Genomic DNA, 14,144 nt, shown 5'->3' on the forward strand with positions numbered 1-14,144 from the left:
GAAAAAAGGGAAATTAAAATAGAACCTCTTACACATCTAAAAGGTACAACAGGCATTCATCCATCTCCCCTCTTTTATCCCGTATGTGCAACAACTGCGCCGAGTCGCTTGGTCCCTCTTCGGATGAAGAACAGTACAAGTACCAAAACAGTCCATTAGAAGTCATTGAAATCAGTTTATAGCAAAGTTACAGAAAGAAATGGCACAGTCACACAGAAAATAAGACCTCGACAAACCACTATATTAACCGAGAACAACCCATCGCAGCTCCTCATCAAAGCTCACACCCAGCCGGATCCTGAAGAGACGAACATGGACTCTACTCGTGTACACATCAGCAGAGGGATATCCTCCTCCAATAACTTGTGCTGTAACAGCCAGAAAGAACGTGATGGATAGTTAAGTGCACTGAACTGTTCTGTAAGATAGAGAGTGCATGCATTTCTAAAATGCAAACCATAACCCCAGTTGATTCTCATACCCAGCGCCACACCTAAAGAAACAAAAACTAAATAAAACTAAATCCCTTTTTTACTGGTGATTCTATTCATATATATAGTATATATATATATACACACTATATATATATATATTTTACATTTTTATGATCCTGTTAAAAGTACCGTACATCTTTCATATACATTTATGACTGGCTACTGTCTCAATCACAATAATGTGACCCCCTTGGACAGTAAATTCAGGTACATTCAGATCTTCCAGTAAAAAGTCTTACAATTTTCTTTAAAATTCATTAAAAATACAGAAGAGCAAAAATATGTTGATACGACAGTCCACTGTCCTGCAGAGGCTGCAACCGTAGCTCAAAGTCTTTCTTCTACATGCCCCCCCCCCCCCCCCCCCCCACGAATGCTTCATTCTGTACGTATCTCTGTGTCTGGCCTCTGCATGAGCAGGTCAGTCTGGAGGAAGGCTCCCTGGCCCAGTGCTGTGGAGTACGCTCTATTGCTGTGGCTCACGGTGAACCCTGGGCCGGGATAGGGTCCTCCACGTTTTTGAACAGGAGCCTGAGGCTGAGGTACTGGGTGGTAATCGTCTAAGTTATCGTAGTGGGACTGCACCGGTTTAGCGCCGTGTTTCTGATACGAGTAGTCGCTGTCCAGTTCGGGGTTGCCCTGGCTGTATAGCTGCTGCTCCCGGACGCTATGCGATCGCTCTAGTTTGGAGCGGCCGCGTTGTTCCCTGGGGGCCGACGGCTGCTCGTCCGTAATGTGGTAGCCGCTGGATGTTTTCACTTTACTCTGGTGGTGGTCAGAATCAGGACACTCGTAGTGTGGTTGGTTCCTCTTGTTGGGAAAGTCCTGCTGCCAGTGTTGAGACCGGCTGCCGTCTCCACCGGGCTTGTCGTCTCCGGTCTTGTGCCGGCTGCTCTCCTGCTGATGGGACAGACTGTGGCTCAGAGTAGCTGGAAGGGAGTGAGAGGATTGGCACTTCTTGGAACCGCTTTGCTTGGCGATCCCGTCGGACTTGTCGCCCACTGCGCCCCCCTGGACATGCTTGTCGGTCTCCATGTACATGAGGACATCGGGGTCGGACACCATGTGTCTGGGGAGGTAGCGCCCGTCTTTGCTCTCGGCCGCGACGAGCACAGCTTTGCCTGGGTCAGATTTACTGCGCAGGTGCAGGGTTTCATAGCCTGATATATCAGAGGGTGCAAACAAGCCAACATTGTCATACTGAGAAAGGACGGGGCCCTTGATCTTCTGTCTGGCCCTGCTCTCCCTGCGGATGGAGTGCATGCGGAGCCTTTCTGACTCCTCTGGGTCCCAAGCAAGGTAAGCAGCAGCTTCCTTGGTCCCGTAACCGGGGGGCATGTCCCTGCTCACAAAGCTGTGCTCCTTCCCCGGCGGGAGAACATGGCGAGCGAGGTAGTGGTACCCAGTCGCCTTTCCACCCGGTCGACCAGCAGCGGCTCCCGGATCTCGGCTGCTATGGGAGTGGACGTGGCGGACTCGGATGGTGCCGTAAGGGTCAATGTCATAGTAAGGCGGCTCCAAAGGGCTTGAGCCAGAGTACGGACTGTAGCGATACTGGACCCGTCCGTTCTCGAAGTACGGCTGCAGCTGGGTGACGTGGTAGTCGGTTTGTGAAGACTGCTGCGGGGGCTGCTGGTAGGCATTGCACTGATACACGGGCCGTTGGTAGAAGAACATCTCGTCATCTGGAGGAACTTCGGTCCTCTGGATGGGCACTGAGCGGATAGTGGAAGGGACATGGAGTGAGTGCACTCTGCGGATGGTGGGATAGCCTTGGTTTCTGTCATGGCTGTAACCCTGATGGCCTGGCCCCGGAGACACGTACACACTGCGGGGGTTTCCTCTGGACTTCATGGAGTGGTGGTAGGACCTGGGGCCTAAAGTGCTGTATCTGTTGTCCAGTCGGGCACTGTAAGGGATCTGAGGCTCTGATTTGGACACGTAGGACAGGTGTGGGGGGACGCTGTCGGGCCGGAAGTGGTGTAGCACGGACTGGGGGCCCAGCGGAACAGGCCTCTGGTGGTAGTACGCAGCTCCAGGCGGCTCAATTAAGACTGGCTCTCCTTTAGCATGGTACAGGTAGGCCGGCTGGTGCGTGGAAGATTTGTGAGGGGAAGGAGGATGGTGAGGCAGAGCATCCTCCAGATGGCCAGGCACAGGCCCTTCACCCAGGATATGGTAGGAGGCTTCACTTTGGCTGAGAGCCGCTGTGGCCAGTTTGCTCTCCATGGTGCGGACGGGAGGGTCCGGAGGCTTGGGTACGTACGCGTCTTGGTGCTTTGCAGGCTCTGTACAGGGCTGTACCGGCTTTATGGCCTCCCAAGGCTTCTCAACAGGCTCAGCAGAGGTGGGGGCCACTCTTGCGCTGGCCTTGGAGGGGGGCTGGGTATGGGGCTGGACCGGTATCTGAGATTGCGTGTGAGGCTGTGGGGGAAGATGAGGCGGTATCTGAGCTTGGCTCTGCTGCTGAGTTTGTGTTTGATGCTGGGGCAGTGAGACAGCCTGCCTCTTGGGCTTCTGAGGTCGCTGTTCTGTGGGTTTTGGAAGGACTGGGGGGGGTTTAGTCTCCTCTAGTTTGACCTGAGACAAATCAGAACAGAACACACTCTTATTTCCTGAGGAAAACAAGCTGTACAGTGTCACCAGTCTAGTTACGGGGTAGTTCCACCGCAGCATCAATTCCTAATGTCTGTTTGTTATTATCTCTCCATATCTATGCAGGCAAAAATACCATAGAAATATTCATAGCATCAAATAAACTACACATCTGACGACCCACATGGCAAAAGGGTTGACACATTTGGTATTTTTCTGTCTGCCACAAACATTTTGCATGTCATACACTCAGGTTCTTTACTTCGGTAAACGTCAAAATACCACATTCTAAAAATACTCCAATATAAGTAACAGTTCTGAATTAAAAATGTAAAAGCACAAAATGCGTAGTAAAAGTACAATATTTGCTTCTGAGATGGAGTAGAGTAGAAGTTCTATAAAATGGAAATACGTAAGTACAATTTTGACACACTTTAACTTTACTTATTGTACCGTGCTCGAGTAAATATACATAGTTACATACCATCACTGTACAGTGTAGCTTGCGTGTATATAATACAACACTTAAATAAGTGACAGTAGTCAAAACACTGTCAGTGAAATTTCCTTTTGTGGAAGAGTACAGATCATTCCTAATCATGAAATTGGGACCTAATTAATCAAAAGATATATTCGAGGTGAAGGAACAGTTGGATCAGAAGATTGAAATCACTCATGTCTGCATGCTTAATATGAAGGTAGAGCCAAGAGACACATAGCTTAGCATAAAGACTGAAAACAGTTGATTGTCAACGTTAAAATCCAACTAACATGTCCTCTAAATCTACAACTAATTAACACGTTACATCTTGTTTGTTTAATCTGCACAAAAAAACTGTGTCCGAACCCGGCTAGCTGTTTCCAATCTTTATGCTAAGCTAAGCTAACAGTCTGCTGGCTGTAGCTTAATATTGAATGTACAGAGATGAAAGTGATATTAATCCTACCGCTGTCAGCGTACTTCTCAAAATACGATAACTTGCTCATGTTATACTGCAGATGAAATATTAATAAATTTGGATCATGTTTACCGTAATAATGTAAAAGTAGTAGCAGTCTACATACGACAGTGATATGACACTTACCTCAGGAACAAGCTGTGGTAAGACTCCAGTCTCTTTGCAGCTGCCGCTGGAGAAGGTGGCCAGAGTGGTACTTGGTGAGCCGGTACGGACTGGGACCTGTCCCGTGACAGGCTGCTGCCTTTCTGGACTTCTCCTGATGGGAGAAGTCAGGCTGGTTGAACTGGGGAGTGGGGCACACTTGTAAAAAGGAGTGTCTGGTGGGGTTGGAGAGGACTTGGTGTTGTCCGATGGCTTGGTGATCGCGCTGGTCAGCTCTAGAGGCTGCTGATTGATTGTAGGACCGGAGGCGGAGGGATGCGCTGAGGCCGGGGCCGTGCTGTTTGGTGGCGGGGAACTCCCTCTCCCTGCTCCCTCCTCGGAAGAAGTCCGGAAAAGTGGGAACAGTGGATGTGTCGAGTCCTGGGAGTTAGAGGCCTCCTGAAGCTGCAGAGGGGACGTCGGCGTGGAGGGCTCAGAGGACCGGGACTGAGCCTGAATGGAGACCTGCTGAGCGGACTCGGCCAAGGCCAGGGCCAACATGCGGGCAGCATTTTTAGGAGGGGGAGGAGGAGGGGCCGTAGTGGGAGCTGTAGTGCTGAGGGAACGAGAGGTAAGGTCCTTTGAAGAGTCCGGAGCTACGACACAAAAACACAAGGGGACTATAGTTGAAGAAGGAATAAGCAAGAGAGCAGCAGGTGAAGAGAAGGAACGACAGCAGGAAGGCTGGTTTTAAGGTGCCCCGGGAAAGGGAATGAGGGGAAAAGTTAAGCCTGGTGCTCGGGCCTCACATGAAAAGGTTTGTTTCACATGAAATGCATGCAAACCTGGAAAACTAAACCTAGAAAAAAAGTCATAATTAATGGCACAATTGATGACCTTATTCTTAATCTAAATAGTGTAAACAAAGCAAAGTCAAGGCAGAAATGTGCCAAACACCAAACACTACACTTAAGAAGGTCATGCTCTGCTCCCTACCGTGGCGCTCTCGGCTGCTGGCAACCAGCGCCTGCTGCACGCCGTCCTCTCCCTTCAGCTCTCGACTGTCCGCGCTGTCAAAGGCCGCCAGCTTAGAGTGCAGCTCCATTCGGAAAGCTTCACTTAGCGACGGCTCGGCCGCCCTCAGCAGCACACTTCCCATCAGGGGAGGAGAGTCTTTGGCTGCCGAGGGAGGTGATAGCGCTTGTGGAGAGGCAAACTGTCCAGCCGTACTCTTGTCCGGCATCTCTGTAGAGAAAAGCTCCGAAGTGGCAAACAGCGTCAAGCTATTGGTCTTTCCACATTTAATAGGCGACACAGCCTGTGTGGGTTTATCGGTGTAAGAATAGGAAGTGGTCAGTTTCTTGTTTGCCACCTTCTCTCCAGCAGCCAGGCTGAAGTCTGCGGACGACAAAGGGGACATCAAGCCGCCCTGGAAGGTGGCAGAGATGAAGTCAGAGCGGTTGGTCTTGCCGCAGACGCTGTTGGGGCTCCTCTTTAACATGGAGCCCTCTGCCCCGGCGGGTGAGTCGTCTAGGGGGAAGGCATAGGAGGTGTCGGGGAGGCTGCACTGGAAAGACATGGGGTCAAAGTCCAATGAGGCCATGCCGATGTCCGGCGGGCTGAGGTCCACGTCTTCACCCGCTGAGCGGGGAGGTGAGATGAGTGCAGGCACACAGATGGGGCCGTCGTCTCCGTCGCTGTCCTCTGTGGCGCCAAGGTTGTCGTAGGAGTTGCAGTGCTGCCGGCTGTCCAGCAGCTCGCCATTAAAGGAGGCCGACAGGGCGTCGCTGCTAGAGCGCGGCCGCCGGGGACGGTACACCTTGGACTCTCCTGAAGCAGCAACAGAATATATTCAGAAACTATTTCTTTTATCAGGCCCTAAGCATAACAGTAGGCTACACTGTAGAGCATTTCAAAAACAATTTGACTGATTCAACTTGCTATTCTGAGTAAAAGTGAACTGGAAGACACAAATGATTACCTTCAACATTGTGCAGGGAACTCAGGGACTCTTCACTTTTGGCTGATCTCAATGTTGTCGTGTCTCCTCTGCCTCCTGAAACAGAGTGATGAAAAGGTTTCAGCCTTGTTTAGTCCCACCCTTCAAATCAGAGGTCCAACCAGGGTCTAACAACTATCTGTCTGTGCTACATAGACTCATTTTCAGGCTGTTTTTGTGGATTTGGAGCTAGTCATGGTAAAATATTGTGTAAGTGCAATACTCGTCACCCTGAGAGGTTACAAGGAGATATAATGGCATTAGCATTTCTATGCTACGCTAGCTACTAAATGTAAACTGCATGAAAACACATACAATCATAAAAATAGCAAAAGCAGTAACAGTGAATAAAGACCGATTTGACTTAACAGGAACACTGTTAAGGTTAAAGTTTGACAATTTTCTTTCCAATTTTGGAGGAAGGACTCACCAGCGAGAGCCATGGCCTTCAGTTCATTGGGCTCACTGGGGTTGCGGTGCAGCTTGCGCTTGGACATGGAGGAAGACTTGCCGAGGTTGAAGAAAGAACGCCAACTACCCACAGGAGACTTCTTGGATTTAATGGGAGGCCTCTTCCTATGATTAATAAATGGTGAAGGGACACAGGAATGAAAATGACCAAAGACAGTTTTCTGTTTTAAGCCAAGTCTGTAACTGGAGACGCAGGCAGGAAGAAAACGACTGCCTGCAGTCCTAACAGCAACCAGCAGATGGAGACACATTCCAGCATTATTATCTCAGCTCAACTGGTATTAAAATGCTAGTATTCTGCAACACATTCTACAGATTAATATCTAAAGTGTCTAAATTTGATTCTAATTGATTTTTTTGAAGGCACACAGTCATCAAATTCAATTTCAGTAAGAGGAGTAAACAAACCTCTCGGTGGGAAACTCAATGACAGTGTGGAACTTTCCCTGCAGGGCAGCCGGACCTTCGCCCACCTCGATGTACTTGCTGTCTTCAGTGACTGGAGAGTTGATCTGAGCCTGGGTCCTGGCCTGGGCCTCCTCCAGACTCAGCAGTTTAGTGGAGGGCGATGAAACCAGCAGGGATTTGGGCCGCGACAATGAGTTGTGACCTGGTGATGTGGGACAGTGTTTATTGGAGGAAGCAGCAGCGGGTAGAGGAATGACAACGAGAGCAGTACGTACCAGCTCCCTCGCGTATTAGTGAGCTGAGTTTGGTGCTGAAGAGAACATCCACGTGGTTGAGGATGAACTCCACCACCACCGACTGGATTCGGACCTCCATGAAGGCTGCTGTGCCGCTGAAGCAGGCAGATTCTATCTGTTTGGACCTGAAGAATTGTGTTTGATTTAGAGAGTGCTCCACTTTAGACAAGCGTAACATTTTAAGGTAGTGAATCAAACGTATAAATGCTTGGAGTTTAAGTTGCTAAAATTATTTTGGGATGCATTTCCAGCATTTGTTTTTGATCAGCATCCTCCCACAAACGGCTGCTTAAATCATTTTCATTCAGGTAGAAGACTCATTTAAAGCAGGAGGCACAGCCCATTATCGCAGCCAATTCAAGTCTGAGAAATCCTTAATGCGAGTAGTCGAAACAGCCAATGGAGACAGCTGTCAGTTGATGACTGACAGTATATTCCCCACATTGCAAAACAAGCATGTAAAGGACATTCCTTTTGAGCGGGACGGCGTCTCACCTCAGCAGGTTGGGCGCCCAGACGATGGCCAGGTTCTTGCTGTGCATGTTGGTGATGTAGCTGAACGCTGCGAGGTGGGAAAGGTGTCTCATGAGGAACTCCAGGGTCCTAGGAATCAAATATTCATTTATTCAGGTTTAATTAGCTCCCACTAGTGATGTGCAGACTAATGGCTGCGATAGAGCTCCTTCGTCAGAGCATCAATATTTCACTATGTGCTAAAGCCCCAGAGGAATGTCACTTCTGCATCACAAATCTGCATTTGTGTGCTTTCACAGAAGGACGGGAAATTCCATTCATCATCAACGCAGACCAGCTGGGACCTGTTAAATGGTTCCACTCAATGCAGTGCGGCAGTAGGAAAACCCTTGATTTTGACATCAACAGACACCCGACTGATGTGAATGTACGACACGAGCCCGTGTCTGCATTCTGGCAGTTGCCGAGCCTGCCACAGGGGGGCAGTGTGCCTCTGCACTGACCGGTAATGCGGTGGAGGAAGCTGCTGGATGACATCATGGATTTTGATGAGTCGCTCTTCGTCCGTCGCTGCTGATACAGCATCCTTCAGGGTGAAAACAAAAGGGAGAGATGGTGAGATGAATAGTTGTATCAGCGTATCAACAACGTTAAGCTCATTCATTTGTCATCCCTGGTTGGCGCTGCTACATGGAGCACAGAGGGGACATCGGTCTGCAGCCACAGCCTCTCCCCAGCTGCCATAACAACCAGCAAACATGTCCTTCATCTTCAGGGACTTGTTGTGCTTGGACAAAGTTCTTACTCCAGGTGACACAGAGAGCTGTAATGATAGGGTGTGTCGAGTACAACGCTATTATTTCATTGTGACTCATAACTGCAAGATAAATTTGCAGAATTCCCATCAGAGAAATTAAAGGAATTCCCTTTCTGTGCTTAGAGACCGAGCAGTTAGTCACACCCAATCAGTGTCCTTCCGGGGCATCAGTAACCACTGAACAGTGTGAACTAGGATGAAACATGGTCATCAGCCACCTGTATTTCCAGACCAGACGGCACAGACAGCAACTAAAACTAAAGGTGACGATGTGAGCAAAGCTGCCTTCCATGCTGTTTTCCATGATAATAGAATGAAATCTAATGTGACTAACAGTTTGACTTAATGACAAAACTATTCGTTTGTGCTAGACTAGACTGACTGAAATGTTAAATATAATCTGATGACTAAAAAAATAAAAATAAAAGGTAGCTGACAAAATTAAGAGAGAAAACATTTTGATTAAAAGTTTACTATAATGACTTTTCATCGACTAAAACTAGACAAGAAATATGCAGGATAAAAATGACTAAAAGTAATCAGCATGTTGGACCAAAGACTAAGACTGAATCTATAATAGCAGCCAAACTAAACACTGACACAGAAGCTCAACGCAAGCTAACAATCACGTGCTGTAATAGCAGAAGCAAGAGATTGGTGCGGGAGGAGTGTTGAGTCCGTGCTTACGGAGAACTTCTCGTAGAGCTGGTAGGTGAGCAGGGGGTTGGGCAGCTCTCTGAAGTAGAGCTTACACAGCGAGCCCACGCAGTGGATGTCCTGGATGTAAACATCTTTGGTCAGGTCGGGGATCTGCTCAGAGTCAAACTCGTGCCTGGCGAAAGAGAAAGAGAAAGAGGGCAAAGGTAGAGTCAACAAATGTGCTTCTTCTGAACAATCAGGAGAAACCGTTAGTTTCACATATGGTCAACCCCACAATCCAAAATGTAAACACAGCACTGTCCTGACACACCTCACAGCATTTCAGAAATAAGACAAGAACTCCTAGAAACCTCCTATGTTGCCTTTTACAAGCCACAACTGTTGTAAAAGCTCTGATCACAAAATGTTCTTATCCTGCTCTGACAACATTACATAGTAAATTCTGTTACACTGCACGGCATCCTGATGCTTTTCTTTCTTTTACAGATGCAGTGAATTGAATCAAATGCTGTATTTAACGGGCAGCGTGTCACCTACCGCAACTTCTGGATGTTTGAGGCGATCCCAGAGAGGCGGTAGATGCCGTCCACCACGCCGTGCTTCTCCAGGAACTCGGTGCAGCTCTTGAGGACCTGGGGCACTGCAAAAAGAGAGAGCGAGAGAGAGAGAGAGAGAGAAACAGCGCGTCATCACAAAACACATCCATCAATATAGAGCTTCAGGGTCAAGAATACCATGACTTTCCTTTGTGAAGAGCAGAGTACAGAGCAGTCAGGCCAGAGCTCTGGGCTCAGAGGGATTACCCAGTGAGTAACATTCTGGTGCTTTCGGAAGGAAAAGCCGAGGGCAGAAACATTTGACCCATGTAAAGAAGAGACCAATATATCCTGAAGAGCTTTAGACAAATATTAGTCTTCTTTCTCTGGTGCCTTTGGTTTCCCTTTAACCCTTTAAGTTTGTACATCGATGCAGCTCTCTGTGTTTGACTGAGGCAGCCAATCACACACACTCGGCTTCAAAGCACAATACCAGTGATTGTGTGTTAGAGCTGGGACTGACCAAAGGAAAAGAAACTCAGAAATAGAACTTCCTAATTCCCCTTCAGCGAACCATGAATCATGCAGACATGCTATTTATCTGTGTGTGTGTGTGTGTATGTCTATAAGGAGGCTCCCAGGCCTCCCACAGCTCACACATCATTAGAGGATGACAGAGAGTGGGACACTGGCCGAAGCAGCTGTTCAGTCGAACTCCGCACATAGCGAAGGAGAAAACAAGGCCGGGGTTTGAGGAAACCACATTCTGCTGCAGAGAATCCTGACGTTCTTCACATAGGAACATTTTTTGTTGTTACGTCCTCTTATCACAAAAGACACACGACACGTGTTTTGAATGTGGAGTTAGGGTTGGACACGGCAAGAATAAATCCTCTTAAATTCTAGTTAAAACAATGGCAGCCAAAGCAGGAGAACGTTCAACTGATGTGCTGGTTTGGCACCCTTTGAAAGCTCAAACTGACTTAAGTCAGATCCCTTTGTCTCTAGCATGCCACTCAAAACTAGAGGCTTTAATGGAGATTTACAAAAGAAACATATATTTCATGGAGCACAGGCTTTTAGCTCTTACCTTCCATTGGAATGCTTGAAATGTGAAATTGTTTACAAACATTACGGTGTTTAATGACTTAATGGTGAGTAATGGTGAGCCAATGGTACGATGACATTAATATCCAGACAAAGAATAGGGAGCGTTCACACCTGGCATCAACATGGGTGATCCGACTGCAGACTGCTAACGCCGCTGCATATCAAATCAATGGGGGGAAATTGAGATGTTTTGGCTTCACTGTTCGGGAGCTGTCATGCTGCCGCACTGCCGCCCTACAGCGGCAGCCAGTGAAAAAGCTTGACTATATGTTGTAGTCCAGAGGAGACAAGTCATACACTGTTCATTACTTGTTTGACCGTCTCCTCCCTCTGCTCTCACTGAATTCAGGCGAAGCAGAACCGTATGTCTTCATCTAAGATGTGTGAAGTGCTCCGTTTGATTGCACTTCGGATACAAATGTTTTGGTACAATTATATTTGGCTTATAAAGAGATGCAGTGTGGATAAGGACCAGAGTTATTGTACATTAGCCTCGTACATTAGCAAGGATGTAGTAGCACAACATGGAAGTGAAAGCAGTGCTCTGTGAAAGGTGGAACTGCAATAGAAATAGTTTGTACCGAAGGAAAGTGAATAATTAAAAATCATTCAAATTGTGATGCATCAATTTGGCCCGGGACACATTCACATTGGACACATTGTGTGAATGGATGTGGTCTGAGCAGTCAGCTCTCAATGCGAGTGCATTCACAGCTGTACTCGGATCTGTCCACCTGTGATCTGACCAAAGACGCACGTCCATGCCAGGTGTGAACACGGCCTGAGATCCATTAACAGTAAGAACTTTTTGAAGTTGCTGTCAACATGAACTGAAATGAGGTTACTGATCATTACGCTGGGTGGAGCTGATGTCACACTGTGATGAGGACACCGTCGTCCTCATTGAGACCATCACGTCAGCTCGTCTACCAGACACCGCGCTGCTGCTGGGAGCTCAGGGAATCAATGGAGCCACAGCACATAAATGGGTGGATGGATTTTAGCCCAGCAAATATGTTAACTAGAACTACACAGAGCTGGAATGAGCTGCTGGTTACAAAAATCTTACTTTTGGATAGAGCCAAGCTAGCTGCCCCAGCCCTGCTTCCAGCCTTTGTGCTAAGCTAGGCTAACCAGCTGCTGGATGTTGCTCCATATGCAAGTTTCAGCGATTGCAAAGTGGAATTGACTGGAAAGGGATCGAGTATAGCAGTAAGTATGACATGATTGGAAGGGACACAATGATGAACTCATCAAGTCAACAGGTAAACATGGAGGAGGTTTAGAGTTTGCATTAACCAGGGAGCAGGTGAAATTAAGAATCGAGGACGGTCTCTAATGTCTCTAAAGCTCCTGGTAATTTAGGGCCCTGGCTACTATTTGAGAATTTATGGCCTTTAACAAAACAAGCCTAAATGGGTCCAGAAAACACTAGTGGCCTCAGGTGTGTCTGCATGTATCTCACCATCATGTCCCGAGTTGAGGAGGTGCTCTCCCAGGTCGCAGCCGAACACCCTCTCCCGGAGGATGCCTCTCTGCTTCAGCTTCTGCTTGGTGGGCCGGGACTTCATGAAGGTGCGCAAGAAGGTGATCAGCTTTCCGTGCTTCTTAGACACTGAGGGACGAGGGAGGGAAGGAAGGACACATCTTAGTATTCTTACATGGCTGTTTACTACGCTACAGAACATGTGGGGTTGACGCTGGTTTCTGGTAGACTGGAGTGAAACTCCACACAAGCAGCTCAGGCTTGTCCCTTTGTGCATTTCAGCTTCATTCTAATGCAAACCCTTCCTTTATGCACGTGTAGTCTCCTTGAGGCGAAGGCTTCCTTCTTAAATGCCACCTCCCAGGCAACTACAAAGGAATCCCCCACATCCAATACCAGTATCCTCCGCTCAGCTTCAAAATGAGACAAAAAGAAGAAGGAGCAGACCTACTTAGAAACCCAAACCGATGCATGTCTGGGAAAGGGTGGTAAGCTTCTTAAACTAGCATGTTTTTGGTGGGGTTCGGGGGACAATGGAGCTGGCTCCACTCCAGAAAAAGAAAAGTGAAAATCACACACTGGTGAGGTGACAGCAGCAGTGGTTTTCCACTCTTGGGTCAGTTTACTGGACTCTGCCATACGGATGAAATCAACTTGTCTGATGAGAGCTTCAATTCTCTTTTAACTGAGAATTCAGTTCAGTTTAAGTTGTCCATCAGTCTTGGCTAAACAGACACAACAATCCAAAATGTATCGAGTTTGAAACGGTTTTCCACTGACTGACCAAAGAAGCGCCATAGTGCACCGAACATGACTGACTGTAGGTGAAATGTCACAGTAGCTGTTATAACACAGTCTGACTTAAAAACAAACTATTTCACCATCTTGAAGACCTTTACATGAATAAACTACATGCTAAATGTCACGTGTTGTGGTTACATACATATCGGCGCCACTCAACCCGTTCCGCATAATGTGATTGGCTGATGCCTTTTATTTGCGGTGCAAAAGTTTAGGAAACAAATGGACCTCGTTCCGGGAAAAAAGTATGCAGCTTTTATGCTGCGAAATATTTGCATTCTGTTTTGTATTTGTGACAAAACAACAGGGTTGAAAAATATATGGATGAGCAAATGAAGGCACAGAAAAGAGAACACCCCCGGTGTTACTAAGTTGAATATTAAAGTTTATCCTTAAACTGTGAAGAAGAGGACCTGATATTAACAGGATCTTTCCCAGCTGCACTGCCTTGTCTCTGTGTTTAGACCGTCTCTGCCCTGCGAAGCTTCCACTCAGACCTGACACTGCTCAAAGAACACATCTCCACTCTACTCATCTTTCTCTGCTTCTCCCTTCTCTCTGCGTCAATGGTCTGCCCTCGGTTCGCTAGTCTCTTTGATTCTCTTACATTGTGCTGCACTTTGACCAACAGCTCTTCCTATTATTACTTTACAGTTTTATACTCTTGCATTTCACAGCACAACTATCCTTCCTGAACGTGGAGCGCTCAGCAGCAACGCGGTCCACACTCATGTACACTGACAAACGGTCTGAATCAAAAACATAAAGCAAACCAGCAGCAGCCCAGGAGCTGAAAATGTACCAGTGAGGACAGTATTAAAAATATCCCTTACCTATCCGATCTATGATCATTGTGTTCTCTCAGCCACACACCTGGAACTTCACTAAATCTTTGAGAACTGAGTGATCACAACAACATCCAAATATATTCGAGGGCACATTCCTTTAGCTGAT

The 14,144-nt window shown here is 47.5% G+C and overlaps 1 protein-coding gene across 12 annotated transcripts in view; it reads right to left on the reverse strand.

Moving 5' to 3' along the window:
* Nucleotides 1–872: 872 nt before the first annotated feature.
* Nucleotides 873–14,144, reverse strand: part of arhgap32b (Rho GTPase activating protein 32b) — a gene marked incomplete at its 3' end in the record, with an annotated part of 173,871 nt that continues 160,599 nt past the window's right edge. For all 12 annotated transcript variants that reach the window (XM_079283247.1, XM_079283250.1, XM_079283248.1 and 9 more), the window contains 12 exons: nucleotides 12,369–12,518; nucleotides 9,795–9,897; nucleotides 9,285–9,429; nucleotides 8,284–8,366; nucleotides 7,802–7,909; nucleotides 7,286–7,431; nucleotides 7,011–7,212; nucleotides 6,562–6,707; nucleotides 6,114–6,188; nucleotides 5,129–5,962; nucleotides 4,175–4,788; nucleotides 873–3,074 (listed from right to left, as the gene is read on the reverse strand). In XM_079283247.1, coding sequence (XP_079139373.1) covers nucleotides 873–3,074; nucleotides 4,175–4,788; nucleotides 5,129–5,962; nucleotides 6,114–6,188; nucleotides 6,562–6,707; nucleotides 7,011–7,212; nucleotides 7,286–7,431; nucleotides 7,802–7,909; nucleotides 8,284–8,366; nucleotides 9,285–9,429; nucleotides 9,795–9,897; nucleotides 12,369–12,518 — 4,808 coding nt within the window. The remainder of the gene's footprint in view (nucleotides 3,075–4,174; nucleotides 4,789–5,128; nucleotides 5,963–6,113; nucleotides 6,189–6,561; nucleotides 6,708–7,010; nucleotides 7,213–7,285; nucleotides 7,432–7,801; nucleotides 7,910–8,283; nucleotides 8,367–9,284; nucleotides 9,430–9,794; nucleotides 9,898–12,368; nucleotides 12,519–14,144) is intronic.

The sequence above is a fragment of the Melanostigma gelatinosum genome (genome assembly GCF_949748355.1).
Source record: "Melanostigma gelatinosum genome assembly, chromosome: 14".
Classification (NCBI taxonomy): Eukaryota; Metazoa; Chordata; class Actinopteri; order Perciformes; family Zoarcidae; genus Melanostigma; species Melanostigma gelatinosum.